Source organism: Bos mutus, chromosome 2 (genome assembly GCF_027580195.1).
Source record: "Bos mutus isolate GX-2022 chromosome 2, NWIPB_WYAK_1.1, whole genome shotgun sequence".
Lineage (NCBI taxonomy): Eukaryota > Metazoa > Chordata > Mammalia > Artiodactyla > Bovidae > Bos > Bos mutus.
In genome coordinates, this window is record NC_091618.1 from 101,694,085 (window position 1) to 101,710,547 (window position 16,463).

At 35.1% G+C, this 16,463-nt stretch overlaps 1 protein-coding gene across 1 annotated transcript in view; it reads right to left on the reverse strand.

Annotated features, from left to right (window-relative positions):
- Window positions 1-16,463, reverse strand: part of FAP (fibroblast activation protein alpha) — a 77,898-nt gene that overhangs the window by 41,557 nt on the left and 19,878 nt on the right. Inside the window, exons 5-11 of the mRNA XM_005897286.3 lie at window positions 16,008-16,082; window positions 13,480-13,532; window positions 9,639-9,711; window positions 8,822-8,942; window positions 7,750-7,904; window positions 5,553-5,656; window positions 3,616-3,751 (exon numbers count right to left, since the gene is read on the reverse strand). Of these exons, the coding sequence (XP_005897348.1) occupies window positions 3,616-3,751; window positions 5,553-5,656; window positions 7,750-7,904; window positions 8,822-8,942; window positions 9,639-9,711; window positions 13,480-13,532; window positions 16,008-16,082 (717 nt within the window). The remainder of the gene's footprint in view (window positions 1-3,615; window positions 3,752-5,552; window positions 5,657-7,749; window positions 7,905-8,821; window positions 8,943-9,638; window positions 9,712-13,479; window positions 13,533-16,007; window positions 16,083-16,463) is intronic.

Consider the following 16,463-nt stretch of genomic DNA (forward strand, 5'->3'; position numbering starts at 1 on the left):
TGAGAGTCCCTTGGACTGCAAGGAGATCCAACCAGTCCATTCTGAAGGAGAACAGCCCTGGGGTTTCTTTGGAAGGAATGATGCTAAAGCTGAAACTCCAGTACTTTGGCCACCTCACGGGAAGAATTGACTCATTGGAAAAGACCCTGATGCTGGAAGGGATTGGGGGTAGGAGGAGAAGGGGACGACAGAGGATGAGATGGCTGGATGGCATCACTGACTCAATGGACGTGAGTCTCAGTGAACTCTGGGTGTTGGTGATGGACAGGGAGGCCTGGCGTGCTGGGATTCATGGGGTTGCAAAGAGTCGGACATGACTGAGCGACTGAATTGAACTGAACTGAGGATAGTACAACAAATTTATTGAAAAAATACTTAATAAGCCTAAAAATGAATAGAATTTTATAAACAGTTAAATGAAAAGTATTCTAGATGAAATAAATAGCATAGAGATGAGGCTAGCTTAGAAAATCACAGGTGGCTCAGTATGGCTGAGTGAGGGCTGACCGTGGGAAAGAATTAGAAGATAAGGGAGAATGTAGGGGCATCAGCAAAATCTTGGAGAAAATTTTATGCCACAATTAGGAAATTTGGATTTCTCCTGTGGATAATAAATCCTTTGAAAGTTTTCAAAATCACAATTTGAAAAATATAATTGTGAACATGATAAGAGAATAGATGAGAAGTGGGTAACATAGTGGGAGGCTTCCCTGGTGGCTCAGCAGTAAAAAATCTGCCTGCAATACAGGAGATGTAGATTTGATCTCTGGGTTAGTAAGATGCCCTGGAGAAAGAAATGGCAACCCGCTCCAGTATTCTTGCCTGGAGAATCCCATGGACAGATGAGTTTACATCTGTCAGACAGATGTAAGACAGATGGCGGGTTACAGTCTTTGGGGGTCACAAAAAAAGTCAGCCACGACTTAGCGACTAAACAACGACGTTGTAATGTTTGGAAAAAAGATGCTGAAGACCCAAATCTGGGTAGTGGTAGTGAGGGTGGAGTAGAGCAGATGTAGCCAGAGATACATAAAAGTTCAAATCCTCAGAATGAATTTGTGGGTCAAGTGGTAATTGAAACTTTCTTGCATTAGATAAAAATCACCTAGGAGAGTAACAGAGTGTTGGAATAGAGACTTAAGATAATTAGCAATCATTTACTTCCTGGTTTTCCTAGAACTTCAGGTAGGCTACATTTCCCAGGCCCCCATACACTTGGATGTGGTCATGTGTAAGTTCTAACCCGTAGCTTTTGAGCAAAAGTAACTCATGCTACTTCTATGTCTAACCTACAAAACCCTTTCATACATATCCTCCATTCTTTTTTCACTCCCTAGCTGGATGTTGATGACCAGCTTTGAATAACCTTGGAATATCCTTAGAAGTTACTGGATGAAGACAGAAATGTTATCAACCTGGGTTCCTGAATGACTCTGTGGAGCAGAGCACCCATTTCCTCACCCACTTACCTGGACTCACTATTAGATGGTTACATGAATGTGCAAACCTATTGTATTAACCTGCTGAACTTTTGGAGGGGTTAAATGCATTAACTTGGAGAATAATAAGATTTCTAGAAAAGTCAGAAGAGGAAGAGCTAGAAAGAAACAGTAAACTAGAAAGAGAAACATGAGAGAGTGTATTGTCATAAAAAGCAAAAGAATAATAAATTTTGAAAGCATAGTTTGGATTTTCTCTTATAGGGATAGGCCAGTGTTTCAGAAAAAATAAGATAAGACTTAATAGAGTGAAGTGTTTTATTCATTTCTAGCTATTAAGATAAAATTAATTTTAATTCTCTTGCAGAGAATAATATGATGAAGGATGTTCCTCCCTCAAACTACAAATTTATTAATACAGTTATATTACAAGTAATTATTGCCAGTTTCCTTTGCTTATTTTGGGTATGACTCCCAACATGAATAAAGTGTTGCCAAGTCTCTTAACCTTAAATGTTGTTTGTTTTCAAAACTAAACACACACACACACATCAGTCATAAGTATGGTTACTGGAAAATTCAACTCTATTGTTCTTAAATCTAAAAAATATGTTCCATGTGTTTACCAGACTATTTCGAAACTGCAGTTGTTTTGAAATTTTAAGGTTATTCAAACCTGGTATTCTAAACTTAATCATTGATTTTGGCCATAAAACTAAAGTTTATATTCCAGGGAATTCCACGTCTCATTGAATGAGCATCTTATACGTTCTGTCAGTTTGGATTAAGTTGTCTCAGATTTGATAAATTAGAAATTCAAATTCCAAAGCAATTATAGTTTTAAATGCTTAGTTTTAAGAGCTAAAAATTTTATCTAAATGACCAATCTTATAAACTAATATAATTAAATCAATAATTCCTAGTATTGAGATTCAATGAAGATATTAACAATATATTCACCCAGTTGTTTCTATTTACCTAGAAAAATTAAATTTATTCTATCTTTTCTTTTTGCCTATGACACTGCATTAATGCCAAAAATCTTCCTGCTTTGTATATCAAAACATAAATAAGATAAAAATAAGCTTCTAGCATATTCCATCAAAATTAGTCAAGCTTCTTACAGACACAGTAGTGATTTAAAAATATTTTTAGCCTGAGTAATGTTGACTATTATAGTCCTGATATATTTCCAAACAGATTCATATGACTTTTTTCTTGCAAAACATAATGTCCTAATTTCTAGATGGAATTTAGTGTTTTACTTTGATTGCTCTGTGCTTTTTTTCTTACTTTATAAAATAGGTTTATTCTATATTTGGTTTAATGAAACATTTCTTCATAATTAGATGTCTCATGAAATGTACCCATCAAATTTCCTATTTAAAGAAAACATTTTGTGTTTCTTAGTCTCTAATAGGAGTACTTAAGAACAGGCCTATTTTGAAGCTTTCCGATTGGAGAAGTAGCTTTCTGACTCATTAATTCAACAGATTATGTTTGGATTTGAGCAATAAAAACAATTAAAGCTCAACAATAAATCTGTGCCTAGTTTTTTCTCCCTAAAATTAGCACAGTATTGAGTACTCTGCAAAGATAACAGGATAGCAGGATAATTAAAGCTGTTTCATATCATTCTCAGTTACCTACTTTTGATTTTCAAATAGAAGTGTTTGGCTTTCCTTTGATAATATTTGTTTACTTTGGAATTCTTATTTTTCAATTTTGACATTGAATAGAACGTTTGCATTTGCAAATGCAAACATCACCATTTGCATTTTTCTCTAATTCTTTTGAATAGAACACATCTACTTCTTTAATGGACCCATCTTTTATTTTTATCATCATTATTTTGCTTTTTTGGACTGACAATTTTATAATCTTAAAAGGATGGACTTCCATCCTAATTCAAAACCAGATACCTGATTTTCCCAGTATGGCATTGTCATTTAATCTTTTTCTCTATTCAGTTTCAATGCAAAGTCATTCAAGAAAACAAAAAGTATCTTACTGGTTTAATAAAAATAACGAACCTTCAAATAGTGTTTTTTGCAAAGCAATCAGGAGTTGAATGCAGTAATTCTGCTTTATAATATAAAATATTAGCTATAGATAAGTCCCCACTCTTGTACTTTTATCTTCAGAAATATACCTCTGTGGTTTTAATGCAACATACCTTTGGACAGTTCCATGTCTGCCAGTCTTCCCTGAAATCACATGTAGACAACACTGAAACATTTTGGATTCTTTTTAGCCACTGCAAACATATTCGATCATCAGTAACCCATGTGAGCCAACTGAAATAATAATCACTGCAAACAAATCAAAACAGAAAGTCACAACTATAAATCAATATCACATTCAAATAATTTCTTAATTTGTGTTTTCTAAAGGACATATTTTATTATTCTGAAACACTTAAGCCACAGGTAAGGAAGGCAAAATATTCTTTTAAACATTAAAAATTTAAATACACCTGCTAAGTTTTAGAGAACATATAAGAGTTCACTGATCTAATAGAATGATTTTATAATTGAATTTTCTCCCCAGTTGGGATTTTAATATCTTAGGAAAAAAATTAATACACAAGGCCAAAGTTATTGGCCAACTTACAGGACAAAAGCATTAAATTGCCTATTTTTCCATAGCTGAACTCAAGTTTTCACTTTTTAACTAATTAACAGAGAGCTAAGTGGATAAAAGACCACCTTTATTTCCGGGCAGGTTTGTGTTGGAAGCTAAGTTTTAGCTACAGGTCAGGGGTTGAAATTTGAGTTAGTATAATAATCAGAGATAGTGTATGCAAAGTAACTCAAACAGTGCTTGGCACAAAGTGGATGTTGGTGAAAGGAAGCAATGATTACTTGGCTCTGAGGGTGAATGTGTAGAGAACAACAATGTAAATAAACCACAAAATGTTGGACCTTGTTGTAAAAGGAATCACAGAGCTACAAGGGATCTCTGGTTCAGAGTCTGGATTTATCTCCTACTAGTTATACTACTTTGACTAACATATCTGTGCCTCTGTTTCTATATAATATGGGAATAATAACATTACCAGTATGAAAGGTTGCTGTAAAGATTTACTAAGAATGCTTAAAGTGCTTACAAACTATACATACAACATAGTGAGTGCTCAAAAAATGTTAGATATTATTACATAGTTAGTATATTACGGATGCACAAATGATGCTTTCTTTTGTTCCACTTGCCTCTGGAGGAGAATGATGCATAAAAAAATCAGATATATTTAGTCCAGTTTTCATCAACCAGATTAGGGTGGGGAATAATGGATAATTGAAAAAAAAAAAGAATGTTTGATTATCCGAGAGTGGATTCACCTTGGCAAAGTCCGGCAGAGGCCTCTGATGAGGTGTTTTTTTCCTATTAATCAATCATCTGGCCCTGGCTGACCTACTTCCTGAGGCAGGAGAAGAGGAGTCAAGCCTTGTTCTGAGAGAATATGGGAAGGAGTAAGGATGCCAGCCAGACAGGGCTTATGGACCCCTCCCCGTTTTCCATGTCAACCAGAATGACCAAGATCAATTAGACAAGATCTCAATGGGTACCATGCTGGTACCTTTCACAGAAATGAAAATGCTTCTGTCCAGGTCTGCCTGCAGTTCATCCACAAACAGATAATGCTACAACCAGGTCACTTCAAATAGACTGCATCCTAGTGAAAAACACTAATATTTGGAGGGGGTTGGCTTATCTTCTCCTGTTTGAGGTGCACATATAATAAGCATGATCCACAAACACTGGGAAAAAGTAGGCCAGACTTGAAGGAAGCCAGGCTGAGAGCATGCATAAATTTTACTATCTCCTTGTTTGTCCCTAGCTTACACTCACATATCCAAGGGAAGCAGCACTTAGACTGAGTACTCTGGTCATCTTTATATGTATGTCAAGGGTTAGTATGTTCACATCAGTTTAGAAAACTTGTGAATTTTAATTTTGCTATGTGTTTAGCTTGGCATGCTAATTTATTTATTTATTTTTGTTGTACAATAGTCATTGCAAACTTGCTAGAAAACAAATGTAAACCCTGATGAAGAAATTTCAGTGCTAAAATTCAGTTTAAAAGGTGGGGAGCATCAGAGATAAATATACCTTGAGGCTATCATTGCTGGTACTGGCACTTCTCTGGGACCTATATGCTCAGGGTAAGTGGCATCAATAATAAAGATCCGAACAACAGGATTCTTAGCTCCAGCCTGTAAAGAAAGTGGAGATAGATAAACTCACAAAATTCTAATTATCACCAACATTTTAAAGACACTTTTGGATTTTAGGCGTATTTTTATAAGCTAGTAATTGTTAGGTATATTACTGTTGAAAACATTCTAATTATAACGTTTACAAATTTCATTGCAGTGTAATTACAAATATTGTGCAGCCAGAGTGAAAATACATACTCTTAGTGATTAATGGGAGCTTTAATTCATAGGGAAAACTATTAGGGATTTTAAAATGCAGTTCCATAATCGATACTCTCTTTTCTGACTTTTAAGACAGATAGTTCGCACTATTATTATTGTTATTAGGATAATTGTAATAATTTCTCCATGTGCCAAGGGGAGTGCAGAGGGAGCTTGATTTGGGGAAGGGAGTGTAAAGAATAAATAATGAAAGATACTTTTTGCTTTTACCCTGTAATTTGATCTAGGACAATTACCAAACAGTCTAGTAGCTGCTTAAATTATTACTGCTTTCAATGCCCCCAGATTAGGAAAATTCCACCCCAAAATAAAATGTCATGTGGTTTACACTGTTCTTGCTTTGTGCTTTTTGCCTTAGCATATGCCCTAGGTTTACATGGCAGTGTAGTTCATGTTTACATATCTTCTTAGAGTTCTGTTATTTTACCACAGAAAAAGAGAACCTTAAAATTGTCAAATAATTTAAATCCACAAAAATTAGGCATATAGGCTATATATACAGTTGCCTCACTTCTCAGTCCAGTGTCAGATGTTCAGTAGCTTCAGCTTCAAAGAAACAGGAGAATTTGGGTCCTGACTTCTCTGTCAGTGTGAGTTGCTCTGACTTCTGGGTTTCTTCATCTCTTCCTGCTCCATACAACCTTCTAAAGATCCAAGTTCTTTTCCATCTTTTGGGTTCCAAGGATCATACCTCTCACTTCCAAATACCTCCAGCTTTCAGACTTAATACACAACCTTTGAAGGATCTTCTACCTAAACAGACACCCTCCCCCATACTCATTTCCTTTTCTCATATGATTTTTAATATAAATTTTAGACTATCTGGAATTTCTATTTCTCTCACTATGGCCACTTTGACTTGCTTCAGAATCCACTTGTGTCTATGCATGTCCTTCCCATCTTTGTCAATATAGGGACCTCTATAACAGGGTTCCCTTTGGCAAGGAAAAACAATAGTGACTTAAGAACAAATTACCTTCTAAAATCACTTCTACTTCTCATGCCAGAGGAGAATTTGTGATTTGATCTTTCAGATTTCCTTTCTAAATTAACTCAGACTACGACATTTCTCCACTGTGACATGACCATTCTGGTGGAATTTATTTTCATGAGGCCTCTTATTTTCAGAAGGCCTCTCTTGAGAGGTGGGACTGCATGTGAAGTACATAAGCTAAGACTTTTAGAATGTTTATGTAAGAAACATTGGCTCACAGCATGCCTAATTCCCTCAAAGAAGAACCTAGGCTTATAAACTTAAACTACCATGCTGCTGCTGCTAAGTCACTTCAGTCGTGTCCAACTCTGTGCGACCCCATAGACGGCAGCCCACCAGGCTCCCCCGTCCCTCGGATCCTCCAGACAAGAACACTGGAGAGGGTTGCCATTTCCTTCTCCAATGCATGAAAGGGAAAAGGGAAAGTGAAGTCGCTATAAATGTCCAGAAAAGACCATAACTCCTACTTGCTTTGACCTGACAGGAACATCACATTCAACGTCTTAATTTCCCATTCTAGTTTGCATTTAGATCAGAATTCAGAAGGAATTGCAAAACAGAACTTTACCCTGAATTTGGAGCATGAAGTAAGAAAAAAATTAAAATTAAGTTAAGCTTGTTTTTCCTCCATGATCTAGACCATATGTTTTTCAAAGACTGCAATGGATTTTGCAAAGACTACTTCATCCAGCACAACCAGATGTCCAAAGCAACAGATGTCCACATAAATAATAGAGCACAGTACAATGTTTGCCTTACAATGCACAAGGATAAGAAGCTCTCCAAACTTGTTGATCCCACCTCTATTCACGGTATTGGTTGCTCATTTTGACAGCAAGGAAATGGAAGCATCTGCTAAAAGTATTCCACATACCTTTGGGTATGGAATATTTATTGTTCTAGGATATTGTTCATCACCATAATAGGAATAGGCAATAACTGGTATCTCTGTGTCATTAAATTCTGCATACGCCAAAAATTTTCCATTAGGAGACCACCAGAGAGCATATTTTGTAGCAAGCATTTCCTCTGAAAAATAAATACTAGCATATTATTATTAGTTACTAAGATGGCTTACTCAAAATAATTGTAAATACTTCAAAATACATTGTATATAGCCATTTATTAACTGAAATAATTTAATAATGTGGATGTGATATATATCATGCTTTGGTTATCAAAAGATGAATAATCTGGGTATAGAGGAATAGTGTAACCTTATACCCTATATCAAACATCAATTAGTGTACTAGGGAATTGACATTAATCAGGAATGTATTTTTTAAAATAAAATCTCAACAATAATTAATTTTCCCATTGGGGGGAGCTTCTTTATAGTCATCTAAAGTAGCCAAGACAAGGAAAACCATACTTATACTACAGAGCAACATAAATTTGGAAGTTAACTTTCTGTTCTAGGAATATTAAAAAAACCAGTTAATTAGTTATATATATATATATATATTTTTTTTTTATTTTTTTTTTTTTTTTTAAAAGGCAAGGACTAGAAGACCTTTTAAAGTCCAGTTAAGTCCTGGATCCTACATGAACTAAGAAAGAGGACAAAATTCATGACAGCATTGAGAACTAAGAAAATTTTCCTGCACAATAATATAGACAGCTCTTTAGTTTTGGATAAAAGGTTTATTTTGCAAGAAAAAATAAACCTGAGAAAAATATACTCACACTGCTTCTAAGGACCATATACTTCTTAGAATATAAATTATTACTACTGCTTTATAATGCTCATGAAAATAAATTCCACCAGTCTGATAACAAGATTTCGTTCTTTCAGAATATGTACGTCCTGTTCATAACCTGATAACAGCTTTCAGAAATGCCACCCTCATCACAGTAACATACCACTCATCTAAATGTTACTAAATGCGTGTGATTATTTTCAATTAAAAGCCTAACCGCAGCAGAAGAAAAAGAATACGATGTACCTTCATAAACCCAGTCTGGGATTCCATTAAATATTTTATTTTCTTTTCCATTATATGTTATTTGAAAAGGTGGGTCTTCTGGTCTTTGTTTCAGATAGATATTGTTTTGATAGACATATGCCTAGAAGTGGTGGTAAGTTAGTTAATAAGGAGAAACTTCATAAGAAACACAATAAAGTTTGCATATTTGTGTTAATTATTCACCTAATACTTTTAAAAAGAGTGATAATCCAGATATGAAAAGACTTGCAACTAAGATACCATTTTAACAGGTCAAAAAATACCAACCAACTCACATTAACATTATGATTTTTAACATATAAAAGTTATGATTTTAAAGTCTATATATTAAATAAAGAATAATGTCTGCTATTATATTAGTTGCTTTTATTAAGTAAATAAATAATTGTGTATATTAACAGAAAGTCAAATAAATCTCTGAATATTAATAGCTAGCCAGATCTAATCTTTATTTAGAGTCCTTAAATAAGAGCTTGGACAAAATTTCATGTTGTCTGAAGCTAGTCTGGGAAACTTGTGAAAACCATATTTTTCCTGAGCTTTCTGGCACAACGCATTCTGGCTGGGTATGAGGATAAAGTTTTTGACTGCGATATTTAAAGAAGTCTATCCATGAGCTTGAGATTTTGCGGAATTCTCAGATGGGTTTCAATTTATCTAAACTCTTCCCATTTTTAACCACTTAAAATAGTCATAAATGTATTTTTTTTCAGGCAGGGAAATTTAACAAAGGCCAAAATCAAATGGCTCCTCTTTTATTTAAATGATTAAACACTTCTATAATTTAAACACTTACTAATTTACTCCCAACAGGCGACCAGCATAAATACTGAATTGGACGAGGAAGCTCATTTCTTCTTATAAACTCCCTGGAAGAAAAGAAAGAAAGAAAAAAAACAAATAAATGAATTTTGCTGTTCAGTGCAAATAATAGGTATAAAAAGAAAAAATTTAAAAAAATAAAAATAATGCATCATCATCTATGCTTCTGCAAACCTATAGAAAGAATGTGATATAACATGAGACAGAAGACATGGGGCAGTAGTTGCAGTTCTTAACTAGTTCACAGGTCATTTAATGTCTCTGGATCTCAGTTTTCTGACCTTTTATACTGAGGTGAATGGATTAAATGTTTATAGACTAAGTGGAAATACCTCTAGAAATTATCTAATTGAATCTCCCTAGTCTTGTGAAAATAAACTTAAGATTAGAGAAATGATAGGACTTTTAAAAAATAACATTGCTAGTTCTTGGCAGACCCCTCATTAAACTCAAGTCTCTTAACCCTCAGAACTGTAAAATTTGTACACACCAGGCTGAAATGGTCGCTGAAGAGACTTCCAGCTCTGAAATTCTATAATTGTGCTAAAGTTTAATATGTACTCTTCCACATTTTCATTCACAACCCCCATCCCTGTGAATGCATATGCATTTCAAATTTTTGAAAATAAGATGCCATTTGACAATCTCCCCAGGGATCTGACTTGAAATCAGAAAAGGAAAGGAACATCTGATCTCAAGCTAAACTGAAAAACAGATCATATACTGGGCAGTATGCCTTAAGCTTGAAAGTCCTCCACCCATGGGGAAATTTCAAATATGCATGCTTGTGCGCTAAGTCGCTTTAGTCATGTCCGACTCTTTGTGACCCTATGGACTGTAGCCTGCCAGCCTCCATCTGTCCATGGGATTCTCCAGGCAAGAATACTGGAGTGAGTTTCCATGCTGTCCTTCAGGGGATATTCTCAACCCAAGGATCAAACCCACATCTCTTATGTCTCCCGCATTGGCAGGCGTGTTCTTTCCTACTAGCGCCCCCTGGGAAGCCCAATTTCAAATATACTATTGGCCCAAAATCTCACTTTGATGCTTAAGTCATCCTGCAAATACTCAGTTGACTGACTTGCACCATGGAGACTTTGTAGTTCTTCAGCAAGAGTATGTTCAGACTTTTATAAGTGTTAGAGTCATAGGATGTCTTGTTTAAATTTTGACTATTATCTTCTTGAAATGAATAGTTTCATCAAGAATGCTTGTGTGGAGATGCAAAACAAGACCTGCCTCCAAGGTATAATGTGAGGCATCTGAAGGAAGACTCCTTGTTTGCCCCCTCCAAAAACATCTCTCCAACCTGACATAGGCTTGCTGTTTCTATTTTTCCCATCATTTTAAAGTTTGGACTCTTGTAAACACTTATAACACATGTTACCTTGATTTAACTTACTACATCACAAAGTATGATGCGGCCTAGCAAACATAAAGTATGCTGCGGCCTAGCAAACAATGAGGGAACACGGCACTGGACAGATCAGCTTTGACTGTAGAAAAAGTGATGCCCACAGAGGAAGAATCTTGGTGTTGCAGTGGGGATCCTGATCGTAGAAGGCATTTTATAAGCACCAGGCCACTAGAATGTTCGGAACAGATCAACATAGGAGGGCAGAGGAAAAAGAATGTCTCAGAAGAGAAGACATTTGCCCCAATTTACTGCTCTGTCTCAAATCAGTGTCCATGTTACCTTGACATCGTAACATTGCTTTAGGTTTCCATATCCCATGGAATCATCTACGCAATCATGCAGACAAGCTGAAAATCTCAGCCCACAGTCTCTTCACAGCTGGCAAGCCACCACAGCAGCCATTGTCTGTTTTACAGTGTGAGAGAAAATGGAGGACGGTTCTTTACAAAGGCTTTCATCTCTTCAGTTACCCTTCCCTTGCTTGAAACCAGAACTATCCTCATCTTCTCTAAGGTAGATTTTTTAAATAAAATTTTCAGAGGCACATAGAAGACTTGGAATGAATGATATTCAGTCTTGCCTTGAATTTCAACAAATTTGTCATTCTTCACTCCTTAAATTATGGTGTATTTACCTGACCAAAAAACAATCCGGCAAATTAGATAGTTGTGCAGGAAAACAAACAGACAATGGCTTGATTAAATTCACTTCACAAAAGCTAAATATTTAAAATGCTTCTAGGCCATGAAGTTTATAGAAACCATGATTAAAATACTAGTATTGTCATCTTCTTTTGGAATGTTATTTAATTCGGTGAACCTCCACAGAGATAGGACTTGGAGAACTTTAAAATGATTAAAAGAAAAACAAGGAAATGATTAAAGCCTTGAGAAAGTCTACTGAAAGGGTAAGGTTTCCATTTCACTAGTCTAAAGATTTTGGTAATAGGGTTACCACCTCAAACTCATTTGTGTCTCCCTGTCATATGCCGTCTGTGCTTGAGCTCACTTGCGTCTGATCCTTTTCCACCCTTTGAACTGTAGCCCACCAGGCTCCTCTGACCATGGGATTTTCCAGGTAAGAATACTGGAGTGGGTTGCATTTCCTTACCCAGGGGATCTTCCCTCTCCAGGGACTGACTCCTCTGTCTCCTGCATTGCAGGCAGATTCTTCACCCAGTGAGCCATTGGAGAAGCCCATCTAAGAGTTGCTCAATAAACACTTCTTGACTTTGGTAACAATGGGGATACAGAGGAAAAGATTCAAGAGTGTATTGGATGGATTTAGAGTCTACATTATATAGCAGATCCTATTTCTTAATTTGACAGTTTAAGAAGATCAGAGTTATTCTTTTCTAAAAGAAGTAGAAAGAATTTAAAAGAAGTAGAAAGATAGTTGTCTTTAAACTTTTGTGCTTTTACTGGACAAAAGAGGAAATAGGCTGTAAGATTTTTAATACCTTTTCAAGCCATATAATTATTTTCCCTTTTATATAACAGCAAATAGGATATCACATTAAGATGAGTAACTAAACCAATTCATTGCCCATATTTAGAGTGATTTTTCTTAAGTGCAAATCTGATCATGTCATTTCCCATTTAAAACCATTCAGTGATTCCCTATTGTCATCAGGATGAGAACTAAACTCTTCTTAATGGTTTCCTTATTATTATTTGGCGCATGATTTCTGGCCTCAATTCCTTCCCAACCTTACACCACCTCCTATTAGTAAGCATGCCCTCCTCCAATTTCAACTCAACTGACCTACTTTGAATTTCCTGAACACTCTGTGCTCTCCCTTTCTTTTTAGGTCTTTCATGTTGTTGCTTCTGTCAGAAATTCTCTCCCTCAGTCCTTTGCCTACCTACTCATTCTTTTAATTTTTTTTAAGCTGTAAATATTTCAAAAAATTAAACTCAGAGATACAGAAAATAATATAATAGATGATAATTTACTCATCTAAATTAAAAATATTAACATTTTACATTTAAAAACAGTTAGCATAAAATTAATTAAATTTAGATTAAATGCTACATTTCCCTCTGTTCTGCTTCATTCCATTGAAGGAGCCCCTTTCCCCATGTATCATTCCCATGCATTTTTGGTACTTTTATAGATATGTTTACTTTCATAAACTAGAAATTTATAATTAGGTGTTCAAAAGTAGGAAAAACAAAACTATGTTTTGTATAAAAATGTAAGATATCAGTCAAATGAAAACAGGTGAATATTCCAAGGAAGTATTTCTTTGAATTTCTTAAGTTGCATAGGTATATGTTTATTATAAAGACATAAGAAACTAAGATTAGAAATAAGATAACACAGTCAATCTCAAATTAGAGTCTGGAGGCTCTATATGAGATTGAAGTTGTGTTAATAAAAAGACATGACATTTTACCCGTTTGTAAGGTCGTAGATGTGATATGTTGCTGTGTAAGAGTATCTCCAAAGCTGTCAGGAAGAAAAGAGGCAAAGACAAATTACGATTCACAAGAGGCTCAGGTCAATAAGGTAGAATCATAGATCACTCAGTTCAAGGTTCAGAATTATAAAAGAACTGTTTTCACAAAGCACTAGGAAAGAGATGTTTTAATTCCAAATGAGTGTCATTTAAAGAGTTTTACTGTAGACTTCTGTGCTGTTCATCCAAATTCCAGAACTAATCTCAGCAGTGATTCAACCCTTACTCCATAAAAAGTATATCCAAAGACATTTCTTAATATAAAAAGCTTTTCTCTAACACTCTGTATTCTAAATTTGTTCCCTTTCTACTTAACCTTGATTGAAGTAAAATCACTACAATTTCCAAGTCCTGTAAGGATTACCCTGTACCTGAGTAATAATTATAATATCCCATAAAACTGGGTAAAGCTAATTTTCTCCATCATATAGTTTCTTTTTTTTTTTTTTTTGTCATCAATGTATCAACCTCACTTTATTTATTTATTCTTTTTAAATTTTATTTTATTTTTAAACATCATATAGTTTCTTGTAAAATGCTTGCTTTTTTTTGAGCATAGTTTTTTTCTTAATAATAGATATTGAAAAAATAAATAAGAGATATACAGCTTGTAATTCCTCCAGGAAAAAAAGAAAACTGCTCTTTTTTTCATTGTTTATCTGTACTGTTCAGTTCAGTTTCTCAGGCGTGTCTGACCCCATGGACTGCAGCACACCAGGCCTCCCTGGCCACCATCAACTCCCAGAGTTTACTCAAACTCATGTCCATTGAGTCAGTGATGCCAGCCAACCATCTCATCCTCTGTCGTCCTCTTCTCCTGCCACCTTCAATCTTTTCCAGCATCAGTGTCCTTTCAAATGAGTCAGTTCTTCGTATCAGGTGGCCAAAGTATTGGAGTTTCAGCTTCAGCATCAGTCCTTCCTATGAATATTCAGGACTGATTTCCTTTAGGAATGACTGGTTGGATCTCCTTGTAGTCCAAGGGACTCTCAAGAGTCTTCTCTAACACCACAGTTCAAAAGCATCAATTCTTCGGCACTCAGCTTTCTTTATAGTTTAACTCTCACATCCATACATGATGACTGGAAAAACTATAGCTTTGACTACATGGACCCTTGTTGGCGAAATAATGTCTCTGCTTTTTAATATGCTATCTAGATTGGTCATAACTTTTCTTCCAAGGAGCAAGCATCTTTTAATTTCATGGCTGCAATCACCATCTGCAGTGATTTTGGAGTCTGTCACTGTTTCCATTGTTTCCCCATCTATTTGCCATGAAGTGATGGGACCAGATGCCATGATCTTAGTTTTCTGAATGTTGAGTTTTAAGCCAACTTTTTCATTCTCCTCTTTCACTTTCATCAAGAGGTTTTTTAGTTTTTTGCCTCCTGCCATAAGAGTCATATCATATGCATATCTGAGGTTATTGATATTTCTCCCAGCACTCTTGATTCCAGCTTGTGCTTCTTCCAGCCCAGTGTTTCTCATGATGAACTCTGCATGTAAGTTAAATAAGCAGGGTGACAATATACAGCCTTGACGTATTCCTTTTCCTATTTGGAACCAGTCTGTTGTTCCATGTCCAGTTCTAACTGTTGCTTCCTGACATGCATCTGTACTGTAGTTAAGTGAACAAATCAAGTATTATTTTGGATTTTATTTCTTAAAGGGTTTTCAACCTTTTGGCAAAGAAACTCCAGCATGTTGAAACATGTCTTTCTGAAGATTGCAGGTGACCAAGACCTGGTCCACTGGAAAATAATCAGCTGTCAGAACAGTGGAGGAGGGGCAAGCTTGACTTTTCATTCTCTGCACTGAGGGAGTTTTGCATCTCAACTAAATTTGAAAAATGGCAGTTAAAACAAAAGGTTCTTGATCTCAAAGTAATTATTAGAAGTTGAATTTGAAATAAATTCTTTTTCCAGTAAAAGTAGAAAAAAAAAGTTGATTATCTTCCCTCCACAACCTCATCCAGGAAGGGGAAATTAAGTAAGGCTAAACAGTCCAGCTATGGATACTGCTACACTACACTAGGCTTTCAAAGACACAGATTAAACTGTGGTCTAACCACTGACTGTATATTATTGTGCTTGAGCAAGTGAGTTAAATAAGATACACTGTGATAGTTCCATTTTCAATAATAATAAATATTTAAAAGGTTAAAGTAAGTGAGAATTGACTAGTGATTTATGATGGCAAATAACATTTTTATGATGAATATCAGTGCCCCCAAAATAAATTTTTCCCTCAGCATGAAAGTAATTTTTAATACTTGATGATAGCCAGACAAAAATACCAAATTCTGAATTACTTGTATATTACTGTTATGCTTTGGGGATTCAACTAGAATTGCATTAATTTCTCAAGTATTTAGAGATAAAGAGACTTTTGTTTCCTCTTTTATAGACCAGTCTGTGGGTTAATAGGAGATGTAATCAGACAAATCCAAATTAAATTGCCAATACCTTTGAATAATCACTTTCTAGGTATGCAAATTGCCGATCAGGTGATAAACCATAATTTGAAGCATTCACACTTTTCTGAAATTATGAAGAAATTGATTAGAATACAGAAAAAATAACAGAGCCATATACATTTATAGTTCTAAGAGAATATTATATCATTAATATAGTGCCACATATACATTAAAAGTAATTTTTTAGAAGTTTAGGTAATACCTACCATATACAAAGAAATTTACTACACTTTAAGGGATGATGGTGTGATAAATAAGATACACTTTGTGATTTTAAGAGGCTTATAATATTAAACTTGTAAATAAATAACATTATAATTTAGACAGTTTTATAAGAGAGAGGTAAATACAACACTGCAAAAATTTTGAGGAAGAAGTGATTAAATGCAAATGAGAGGATCATTTGTTGCCCAGAGAAGGAGAAATATCAGCCAAGCTTGACTAA